The sequence below is a fragment of the Hemicordylus capensis genome, chromosome 2, assembly GCF_027244095.1.
Source record: "Hemicordylus capensis ecotype Gifberg chromosome 2, rHemCap1.1.pri, whole genome shotgun sequence".
NCBI lineage: Eukaryota > Metazoa > Chordata > Lepidosauria > Squamata > Cordylidae > Hemicordylus > Hemicordylus capensis.
The window spans coordinates 192,497,513-192,509,542 of record NC_069658.1 but is presented as its reverse complement, the minus strand read 5'-3'; the positions used below and the strand labels follow the sequence as shown (position 1 = coordinate 192,509,542).

General features: G+C 49.3%; 1 protein-coding gene across 4 annotated transcripts in view; it reads right to left on the bottom strand.

Annotated features, from left to right (window-relative positions):
- HDAC7 (histone deacetylase 7) overlaps window positions 1–12,030 on the bottom strand; it is a 248,207-nt gene that overhangs the window by 140,816 nt on the left and 95,361 nt on the right. For 2 of the 4 annotated variants that reach the window (XM_053297649.1, XM_053297653.1), the window contains one exon: window positions 2,990–3,061. In XM_053297649.1, coding sequence (XP_053153624.1) covers window positions 2,990–3,061 — 72 coding nt within the window. Of the gene's footprint in view, window positions 1–2,989; window positions 3,523–12,030 lie in introns of those variants that run through there. The other 2 variants (XM_053297656.1, XM_053297648.1) reach the window with 2 other exon arrangements.

The window sequence follows — 12,030 nt, the reverse complement described above, 5'->3', positions numbered from 1 at the left end:
AACCCAGAACCAGAAAGAATAATCAATTAGCTCCCCAAGGCCTATCCCCCCAAAAGCTTTATTTGAAATGGGAACACTTCAGAAAGAAGGCCCCTGTATGTAGCATTCAAGGGGGAAATAGACAACTTATAAACACTGAGGCGAGCTGGAGAAGCCAGAGGTTTTTACCATAGTAATCTCTGGCCATACCCATTTAGGGTACACTACATACAAACACTGTTACCATGATGAAAGTAGATTCTAAGAATTAGGTAGTGGAACATTTCTGGGTGTGTTCGTAGAGTGAGGCAGGGCATTTCAGATTTTAGCAGGTACTACATAAACCCCGAAAAAGCCATTTGCCAACAGATGGAAGAGCAACATAAAAAACAAGACAAGAAGGGGCTTTCACCTTTATAAAGAGCTACCAACTGCCTAGCCCACAATCCCTGCACAGAAGCCAATGCTTCAGTAAAAGTTAGTCTTTAAGGCACCACTTAAAGATTAAGTTGCAATGTTTAGTTGCAACAAACTAACATAGCTCTAGTTTTAAAGTCTCAGGCCAAACCCTTTCCCAGCCCAGTTACCGGCAATTCTTTTAACTGAAGATGTTCAGAATTTAGCCTCTAGTCTTCTGAAGGCAAAGTGTGTGTTCCCTGACTGAGCTACGACTCCCACCTTTTAACAAAACAGAATGGGATATCTCCCGACTGCGTCTTAGGCATGGGAAGGAGCCAACACAACCCCCACCTCTTCTAAGCAGCTTGGCTCCACTGTGGGTGCTGGGCATCTTCTTTGACCAAAGGTCCTCAAGCTCTTGGAACACCACAGAGAGGTCCTCCTTGCATTACAAGAACCCTTGTTCTAGACACCTTTAGCCAAATCAAACAGAGCCTTTCAAAGAACTCATGGCAACCTAACAAAGCACTGGATTTCTCCCTTTCTGAGTGTGTGCCTATTACCTCCCAAAGCCTGAAGTTTACAAACTCTTCCTCAGCACCACCGTAAAGTCAGGTACCAGGACAAGACTGACACAGACATATCAATGTTATGAAGAAAAGACACTGTCCTAGATGCTGCTCTGACCTCTCTTGTGTACAATGGAAAGACCAAAAAACCCAAGAGTGTAACAGTTGAAAATAAACAGAGCACCTCTGCCAACCCAGCACTGTATGAATAATCTCTTCAATTCTCATGCTTTTCCTAGAATCCCAGTAGAATTCAGCAGACACAGCTTTCTTTAAACCATCAAGGCACTAAGAGAAGGCACAGCAGCTTTCTCACCCACCCCAATGAACTATCTTTTCCCATTCCTATCTGCCATGGGGCCAGGGGCATAACTACTATTAGGCAAGGGGAGGCGGCTGCCTGGGGCCCACCACGCCTCGAGGGGCCCCCCAGAGGCAAGTCACATGACTATATATTGTGAAGTGTGTGTGTGTGTGTATATCAGCAAGGGGCCCATTTTAAAATTTTGTCTCTGGGCCTACTCCAGCCTTGTTACGCTCCTGCATGGGGCAAAGCTAAAATTCAGCTTTCTTAACTGGGAATGAGTGAAGGACCAACTGAGTAGTGAGGTGGAAAGTGCAGCAGGTCACACATTGAGGTCATTCACACAATCAAACACTGTGTTCTACCAGGTTTGGAGCTGTGTGTGCTATCAATTTTTGGTTGTGTGGAAGCAAGGGAAGCTACCCAGGTTTGAGAGCACATACAACTCCCAAACCTGGGTAGTTTTTGATTGTGTGAATGACCTCGTTGTCTTGCGGTAGCTCAGAGTTTTTAAAAGGGATAGGCACTATGACCAAATGGCAACCTGCCATCCTAACCAAGACCCCCAAACAAGTAAACCTTAGTATGTCAGGCAATTGCGTTGACTATCACAGCATGCCGGCTGGAGTGAATGTGGTACAGCATGCCACAGGTGCCTAAAGGTGAAGCAAAAGGTTTAAGCACCATGTCCAGATAAGCCATCATCAGGCCAGAGGGCCCAGAAGGCTTTCTAATCTAACCCGTTCTCTTACTCCACGGAAACACAGGATCACACAGACCCAGGCCACTGCGTTCTACACAAAAGCAGTTTGTATATGTGGAGGAACAATGATAATCACAAGATAGTGCGTGCAAAGTGTTTTGAACTTTAAAGGACTATAATGCAAAATATTAACAATAGTACCATACACCAAGTTACTGGGGGTGGGGAGCAAATCATTCCAGACAGTTCAAACGAGAGAGACAAGCTACATTCTACAGACCACAGCAGAAGAATCCACACTGCAAGAATGGAAGCTTCCTGGATTTAAATAGGAGAATAAGGCAGAAAAGGAGCAAAACCACCCAGAAAAACAAGGCGTTATAGGGATGCAAACCACTCTGTTCAACCTGTCTAATTGTAGCAGCCCAAGCAGGTGGTGGGAGGAGAGGAGATGGAACACAAAGCCACGGGGACACCGTTACTCCAATTCTATGCATATTTCCTTAGAAGTACATCCCACTGACTGAGCTTAATACGACTTGCTTCCAACAAGTCATCGTGCAATCGGGACTGCAGCCCAAGATCCTTCCCACAACCCGGGCAGGGCTTCCCAGCCCCCTCCAGCTCCTAAAGTCCCCGATCTCGTCCTCTGAGCTCCTCGAGGCCTCCTCCCCTCTCTCTCCGGCGGAAAGAATAGAAGGGCAAGCCTTCCCGCCCCGCTTTCTCCTCCTCCTCCTCCTCCTCCTCTTTCTCCCGGGCGACCTGGCCGAATCCCGAGTCCCTCACCCTCTCTCTCTCTCTCTCTCACACACACACACACGCCGAAAGTCACGCGGCCGGGGAGATGCAAAAAATAGCTTCGCCTGGCCCCGCTTTCCTCCTCATTTCCCTTTCTACGGCCACATCCCGGGCGAGCCGCTGTCTTCCTCCACCCTTGGGGAGCACAGCGCCCTTCCCTCCAGGGCGCAGCCGGCCAGTCCGCCCGCCCGCCTGCCTCTCTGCTGCTTCCCACCGGTGCGCTGCGGTTCTTCTTACCTTGGCTGGAAACGCCGCTCTCGCCGGCTGGGCTCACGCCCTTCTCCTCTGCCGCTCGCCCTTTAATTCCATCTGGGGAGGAGAAAAGAGAATCGGATTCGTGAGCGCTGCTGCTGCTGCTGCCGCCCAGCGCGGGGTGCAGCCCTGGCATGGATGGGCCCTCCCGGCTGCCTCCCTCGGGCAGGGCGCACACGGAGATCAGCTCAGCCAACTGCCGAGCTCACATCCAAAGAGCAAAAAGCGGAGGAGGCGGATGAGATCCGATCCCAGCAGCTACTCCCGGGGCCATGAAGCCAGCCCTTGCGGCGGGAGAGCAAGAGATCAGCAGCGGAACTCGGCGATCCCTGCCCGCTCCATCACTCGGAAGCGACAGCCGCGAACGTCTCTCCAGGCAGGGCTCCACCTGCGCCCGGCCCTGCTTCTCCACACCCCTCCACTGCAACCGATCAGAGCCGGGAAACGGGGGAGGAGTCCGCAAACAAGGAACAACAGCAGGAGGAAAGGACGACCAAAAAAAAAAAAAAGCACACCCACAAGAAAGAAAGGAACCCGCACAGAGAAGGGGGGAAAGTTGTATTGTTTGCCAAAGGCGCTTGCGATTGGCCGATCCCTGGCCAATGGCAGGGCGCACGGAAAGTTTGCTCTTCAAAAGTGCTCCATCTGGCGCTAGGATCTCTGGCTGGGAGCCCCCGGGAAGAAATCTTTCTGTCCCCATAGCACAGGATTTCTCATACTTCAGATTCCCAAACTACACACTTGCAGTTTTCCCTTCTCAATCAAGATGGGGGACATACTTCTACTATCTCTACAACATTTTGTTGTAAGAAGGTAGGAGGAGTAAGATACGCATCCCGTTCTAATGAATAAAGAACGGCACTTAATAAAGTAAAAATATAAAACATTTACCTTTTCCACATATTCCATTTCCAAGACTAGTCCAAAAGCACTGAAACATGCAAACTTGCTTCTCACTAGGCTTATTTGAAAGAAAGTCCCATTGATTTTAACGGGATTTACTTCCAATTCTAGCTGTGTTTAGAACTGCAATACTGATCAAATTAGGAAAAATTTAATCCATGTTTCACATTTCTGTATTACCAAGAGGGTAGTGAATCCCATACTCACGGTTTTTATATACACAGACAATAATTAAGTTTTAAATATTTGCCAGAGTTTAATCATTATTTAATTTATCTGTAATTTCAATTATTCTCAAGCATTAAAGGTAGAGCCTGATTTCTTAATTCCTTTACTGGGGGAACTAATATTTTCAAGCATTGCCTTGAGATAGCAAATGCTGGACTCTGGAGACCTGGGTTCACATCCTGCCTTAGCCATGAATCTCTCTGAGTGACCTTGGGTCAGTCACAGTAATTCAACTCACATGTTACACATAACTGATGGTCTTATGCACATACAATTATTCATACTAGCAGTAGTACATGTGATCTGTGCTCCACATTTATGAAGAGTCCAGTCCCTTTGTTGGCTTTTGGAAAAAAAGTCTATACAGTCATTTATAGTATACAACAGTATAAACGTATACAAACATACAGACACATGTTACATACAATCTAACAGTTAACAGCCCTGATCATTACTTATCTCCCCCACAGGGTTGTCACAAGGATAAAATTGAAAGTGGGGAGAGAACTGTGTACATTACTGTGAGCTCCTGGGAGGATAGGCAGGATACAAATACAATTATGGTATGGTTGTATAGAGATTGTGGTGAAATTGTTGGGTCAGAAGCAATACTTAGATTAACTTTTTACAACATCCATGATACTCTGAACTAACTTGCTTCCCTGAACATTCATATTCCATATGTTCACACTGAGATGCAATAGAAAAACTCACCCTCAAAGAGGATGAATATACTGCTTTTCAACAGAGGTTCCCAAAGCAGTTTACGTAAATATAAACAAACAAAAAACAAAATGGCTCCCTGTCCCCAAATGGCTCACAATCTATTAAAAAAGAAACATAGGATAGACACCAGCGGCAGCCACTGGAGGGGTGCTGTGTTGGGGATGCACAGGGTGTGATGGGATCATTCAGTAACTCCTGATGGAAAGACACAGCAGTAAAGTGAATTAAAGGGCACAGGAGTGCCCCTTTAGTTAAGCTAGTAGCTACAAAACAAACAAACAAAAAAGTCCCAGACTCCTAAGGTTATAAATATGATAGCTGTTGTGTGAACAACAGCTATCTTGATGAGGTCTACAAATATGCCTAGTTTCAGGAAGATCTGATAAAAACTGCTGGAGCTACAGCAAGTTAAAAAGTGCTGACACTTTGGCCCTTTTTGTCCAATATTTAGACATGTGTATCACATATTTCTTAACAATTCTGATGAAAACGTGATGTAATCTGTTCAAGCTTGTCTAGGAAGGCAATCATAAGAACATAAGAACAGCCCTGCTGGATCAGGCCCAAGGCCCATCTAGTCCAGCATCCTGTTTCACACACTGGCCCACCAGATGCCACTGGAAGCCACAGGCAGAAGTTGAGGGCGTGCCCTCTCACCTGCCATTACTCCCCTGCAACTGGTACTCAGAGGCATCCTGCCTTTGAGGCTGGAGGTGGCCCACAGCCCTCCAACTAGTAGCCAATGATAGACCTCACCTCCATGAAGTTATCCAAACCCTTCTTAAAGCCATCCAGGTTGTTGGCTGTCACCACATCTTGTGGCAGAGAATTCCACAAGTTGATTATGCGTTGTGTGAAAAAGTACTTCCGTTTGTTGGTCCTAGATTTCCCGGCAATCAATTTCATGGGATGACCCCTGGTTCTAGTGTTATGGGAGAGGTAGAAAAATTTCTCTCTCTCCACTTTCTCCACACAATGCATGATTTTATAGACCTCTATCATGTCTCCCTGCAGTCGTCTTTTTTCTAAACTAAAAAGCCCCAAGTGTTGTAGTCTTGCCTCATAAGAAAGGTGCTCTAGGCCCCTGATCATCTTGGTTGCCCTCCTCTGCACCTTTTCCAATTCTTCAATGTCCTTTTTAAAAGATGTGGTGACCAGAATTGTATGTGGTACTCCAAGTGTGGTCACACCATCGTTTTGTATAAGGGCATTATAATATTAGCCGTTTTATTTTCAGTCCCCTTCCTAATGATCCCTAGCATGGAATTGGCCTTTTTCACAGCTGCCGCACATTGAATAGACACTTTCAACAAATTGTCCACCACGACCCCAAGATCCCTCTCCTGCTCAGTCACCGACAGCTCAGATCCCATCAATGTAAACTTGAAGTTGGGGTTTTTCGTCCCAATGTGCATCACCTTATACTTGCCAACATGGAACTGCATTTGCCATTTTGTCACCAACTCCCCCAGTTTGGAGATATCCTTTTGGAGCTCCTCACAATCCATTTTGGATTTCACTACCCGAAAGAGTTTGGTATCATATGCAAATTTGGCCACCTGGCTGCTTACCCCTGCTTCTAGATCGTTTATGAATAAATCCTTTCTTGGCTTGACAAAATTTGAAGCAGCAGTTCAACAGTTAATAAGGTTTTTCTGCCCCATTAAAGTCTATGGCTAACAAGTGCTATACAGAGCATGACCAATTTGACAAGGAAGCCAGAATGCTGACACATTTGCCAGTACTTTGACATTGGCAGGGGGAGCCAGCTAGTGGATTCTAATGCAAGTGCAATACCTGTTCTGTTAGTGATGGAATGTGAACTCTCATGGAATAGACAGGTGAGGAAAGCTAGAGGGTAGTTAGAGCAGTATGGTGGCGGGGAAGAGCCAGTGACAGCTTGGGGATTAATGGAATGGAATTTGAAGATGCACACACACCCCCGCCCGCCCACCCCTGAGCTAATCTCAGTGACAGAATTCAGCATGTGACCCACTTGAAGGCTTATGCGGTGGCTGGTCTGCGCGCATTGCGGCTGCAGGTTCACACTCGGCGGAGCTATCCCGGGTTGTGAGGTGTTTGGTTTCTGCTCCTTCTACTTCCAATCAGTCCCCGGAGTTGCTCTGCTGTGATGCCTTTAATGGGTTCTTTGAGAATAAGATCTCCTGTATTCGGGCCAACATGGACGCCACTATTTCTGCAAGGTCTATGGAGGAGGTGTCCAGCAATCCCTCTTGCAGTATTAGATTGGATCAGTTTCAATCTGTGACTCCTGAGGATGTGGACAAGCTGCTTGGGGCGGTGCGGCCTACCACCTGTTCTCTGGATCCTTGACCGATTTGGCTGCTTCTGTCTAGCAGGGAGATTGTTGGAGGTGGCCTAACTAATATCATAAATGCATCGCTGAGGAAGAGTAGGGTGCCCCCCTGTCTGAAGGAGGCAGTGGTTAGACCACTCTTAAAGAAGTCTTCCCTGGACTCCTTAGCGATGGACAGTTACAGGCCAATTTCCAATCTCTCTTGGTTGGGCAAGATGATTGAGAGGGTGGTGGCCGACCAGCTCCAGGCAGTCTTGGAGGAAACTGATTATCTAGACCCATTTCAGACTGGCTTTAGAGCTGGCTGTGGGGTTGAGACAGCCTTGGTCGGCCTGATGGATGACCTTTCCCGGGGAATCGACAGAGGGAGTGTGAATCTGCTGGTTCTTCTGGATCTCTCAGTGGCATTTGATACCATCGACCATGGTATCCTTCTGGGTCGCCTGGGGGAGTTGGGGATAGGGGGCACTGCTTTGCAGTGGTTCTGCTCCCATCTCTCAGGTAGATTCCAGATGGGTGGAGCTTGGTGACAGTTGCTCCTCAAAACAGGAGCTGGTATATGGAGTCCCTCAGGGCTCCATTCTGTCACCAATGCTTTTTAACATCTACATGAAACCACTGGGTGAGGTCATCAGGAGATTTGGTGCTGGGTGTTATCAGTATGCTGATGACACCCAAATCTACTTCTTCTCATCTTCAGGAAATGGCACTCATTCTCTAAATGCCTGCCTACAGGCAGTAATGGGCTGGATGAGGGACAACAAATTGACACTGAATAAAGCAAGACGGAAGTGCTCATTGTGGGGGCTCAGAATCTGAGGGGTGAGTTAGATCTTCCTGTGCTGGATGGCGTTACACTCCCCCAGAAGGAGCAGGTGCACAGCTTGGGAGTACTCCTGGACCCAGGCTTCACCCTGGTTTCTCAGGTGGAGGCCATGGCCAGGAGTGCTTTCTATCAGCTTCGGCTGATTCAACAGCTGCGCCCATTCCTTGAAGAGGATGACCTCAAAACAGTGGTGCATCAGCTGGTAACCTCCCGGCTTGACTATTGCAATGCACTCTATGTGGGGCTACCTTTGTTCATAGTCCGGAAATTTCAGTTAGTTCAGAATGCGGCAGCCAGACTGGTCTCTGGGGCAACCTGGAGGGACCGTATTATGCCTGTTTTGAAACAGCTACACTGGCTGCCGATATGTTTCCGGGCAAAATATAAAGTGCTGGTTATTACCTTTAAAGCCCTGAACGGTTTGGATCCAAAATATCTTAGAGAGCGCCTTCTTTTACATGATCCCCACTGCACGTTAAGGTCATCTAAGAAGGCCATTCTCCAGTTACCACTGGTTCGTTTGGTGGCGACTCGGAGACAGGCCTTCTCTGTAGCTGTTCCTGAGCTGTGGAATGCACTCCCAGCAGACATTCGTAATCTTAATTCCTTACTGACCTTCAAGATAGCCCTTAAAACCCATCTGTTTGGCTTGGCCTTTCAGGGTTTTTAATTAGTTTTAATTGTTTTAATGTTAACCTGGTTTTCAGGGTTTTAATTGTTCTGATAGTTTGTTAAGATGTGTTTTAATTGGTGTTCATATTTATATTTCTGTTTTAATTGTTACTAGCTGAACCCGCACAGAGCATCTGTGTGGTAGTTCACTTCCTTTTTGGTGTTAGTTGGGAGAATTTGTTTGGCTGGTCCTCCCACAGCTCTCTCACTCGCTCTGTCCCCCCCAGAACAGCTCTCTTGCTCGCTCTGCCCCCCACCACCACCTCTCTCGCTCTCTCGCTCTCTCTCTGTCTCCCCCCTTGCCTCTCTCACTCGCTCTGTCTCTCCCCCCTTGCCTCTCTTGCTCGTGCTGTCTCTCCCCCACGCGCCTCTCTCGCTCGCGCTGTCTCTCCCCCGCGTGCCTCTCTTGCTCGCGCTGTCTCTCCCCCCACGCCTCTCTTGCTCGCGCTGTCTCTCCCCCTGCGCCTCTCTCGATTGCGCTGTCGCTCCCCCGCGCACCTCTCTCACTTGCGCTGTCGCTCCCCCGCGCGCCTCTCTCGCTGTCTCTCCCCCTGCGCCTCTCTCGCTCGCGCTGTCTCTCCCCCGCACCTCTCGCTCGTGCTGTCTCTCCCCCACGCGCCTCTCTCGCTCGCGCTGTCTCTCCCCCACGTGCCTCTCTCGCTCGCGCTGTCTCTCCCCCCATGCCTCTCTCGCTCGCGCTGTCTCTCCCCCTGCGCCTCTCTCGCTCGCGCTGTCGCTCCCCCGCGCACCTCTCTCACTTGTGCTGTCGCTCCCCCGCGCACCTCCCTCGCTGTCGCTCCCCCACGCGCCTCTCTCTCACGCGCTGTCGCTCCCCCGCGTGTCTCTCTCTCGCGCGCTGTCACTCCCCCGCGCGTCTCTATCACTCACGCTGTCGCTCCCCCGCACCTCTCTCGCTTGCGCTGTCGCTCCCCCACGCGCCTCTCTCACTCACTCTGTCTCTCTCCCTCCCCATGTGCCTCTTTCGCTCGCTCTGTCTCCCCCTCCACGCATGCCTCTCTCGCTCGCTCTGTCTCTCCCCCCCATGCCTCTCTCGCTCTCTGTCTCTCCCCCCTGCACGCCTCTCTCGCTCGCTCTGTCTCTCCCCGCCCGCGCGCCTCTCTCGCTCACTCTATCTCCCCCGCCACCTGCCTCTCTCAATCGCTAGAGTCTGCGGCCACCACCAGTCGCCAGGCCAGGCCCGCCAGCGTGGGCCAGCCAATTCTCCTACTCCCCCCCCCCCCAATCCTTCTGCCCCAGCTTGCTCCCTCCTCCGTTTCCAGCTCTTTCTCTCTCTTTTTCTCTTTCTTATTCGTGCTCCCCCACCCCACCCCCACCCCGCCTCCGTTTTTTAGCCTGCTTGTGTTTTCCCTGCTGGCCGTTGCCGCATCCTCCTTCCTCCAGTCCCTGATGTCGGGCTGCCAAGCGTTCAGCCAGCTCCTTCCTGCAGCCCTCCCTCTACAAAGCATCTTCCGAAGCGGCCAACTGTTTGTCTCTGCCCAGCCAGGCTCCCCCGCTTTCTCTCCTCAGCTTCCCCCCTCCCTTCTGCCCCAGTCCGTTCAGTTCTCCTCTCTGCTTGCCCGCTTTCCTTCTTTTCCTTTCCTCCCTAAACGGCCACATCCCTACGCGGCCAAACGTTGCCCAGCCAATCCGCTGGGTTGCCGGGACGCATCCCCACAGAGGCACGTCTACGAGAATTAATATAATAGATTGGTTTTAATGGTTTCTGTTTTTAATTGTAAACCGCCCTTAGCCATTTCGGAAGGGTGGTATAAAAATCAAATAAATAAATAAATAACCAACCTCCGATTAGGAGCCCCTAGTAAGCATACCGATGTGTATGTTTATTAAATCCAGAGTATCAATTCCTGCCTCCCCTTCTCTGCCAAAAGAGATCATTTCCCTGCTGCCCCTCTTCCCTAGAGGTGCCATTGCCTTTACGAAGTGTCATAAACTGAAGCTGAACCAAGAAATGAATTGAGCTGCCTTTACTCACAGGTTGAGTCATCACCTGGCATCTCAAGAAGGGAATTGGCCAGTCTTTATCCAATGGATGAGTCATTGCTTGCCTTCTGTGATGAGTTTGCCACTGCACTGGCAGACAAAATTGTTTGAATGCGGCTAGACCGGAGACTCCACGTTAAACTCGAAGGTATTTGGTGCAGGGGCTCTCTGTCTTGCCCTACTCATCAGAATCAGAATCAGTCTCTGATGCAGAGAATGTGTCTGGTAGTCCTTAGAGCCAAACCCACCCCAGATATATCTGGATGGGTTGAAGCCAGGCAGGGAAGACAGCTCCTTTACCGAAGAAAGTGACACATTCATATACACAACCAGCTCTTTGGCCCAGCTAGCCTAGTATGATTTACTTTGACTGGCAACAGTTTTGCAAGGTCTTTGACAGGGGACTCAGCCCTCTACCTTAAGTGGAGAGATCAGAGATTGAACTTGAGACTTTTGGCATGCAAAACCAAGTTCTTGGCCACTGAGCGACAGGCCTTGGCAGAGGACAATCAATGGAGCTGAATCGCTGTTCAGGTTTAAAGTTGTTCACACATACTCCCACCCAGCCTCTCGCTGATTGTCAGATTGAAACACTCTGGACCTTCTGCAAATACTTTTACAAGTGCTGAGGAAGTGAGAGGTTACATTACACAGGAAGCTACCTTATACCATTGGTCCATCTAACTCAGTCTTATGGCTGTTCTCACAATCCCAAACTGGGTCAGAGGACTGCCCACCCAAGGAAGGAGAGCCACTCAGTGGTTGTGTGTTTGCAAAGATTAAGGTAGGAGGAGGTGGGGAGTGTGATCGTGTGGGAGCTGGGAACTGGAGAGGCCAATCCAGCATTTTATCAAGGGTGGACAAAAAGCCATCCTACCCAGATCCCGGTTCCCACATGGTCATTCTCCCCGCCTTCTACCTTGATCTTTGCAAACACACGACTGCTGATTGGGAAGACACATGGCTCTCCTACCCTGGTTGGGCACTCCAACCCTGTTTATGGTTGTGAGAACAGCCCTGCTGAATGGCAGCCACTCTCCAGGGTTTTAGACAATGGTCTTTTCCAGCCCTATCTGGAGATACCAGACGCTGAACATAGGACTTTCTGCAGGCAAAGCAAATGTTCTTCCATTGAGCTACAGTCCTTTGCCAATGCTGCTGCTGTCATTGTTTCCTTTGCTTGCTGCAAGACACAACTGAGGTACAGTAACCAGGGATGGATGGAGGGTGGAAGAAGAAACCGAAGTGGAGAAGCTGTGTTGTTTTCTATTTTATCTGTATTTTCAAAAGCATATGCAGTGTCTCTAGAGCAGGGGTTCCCAAACTTGGGTCGCTAGATGTGTTGGACTACAA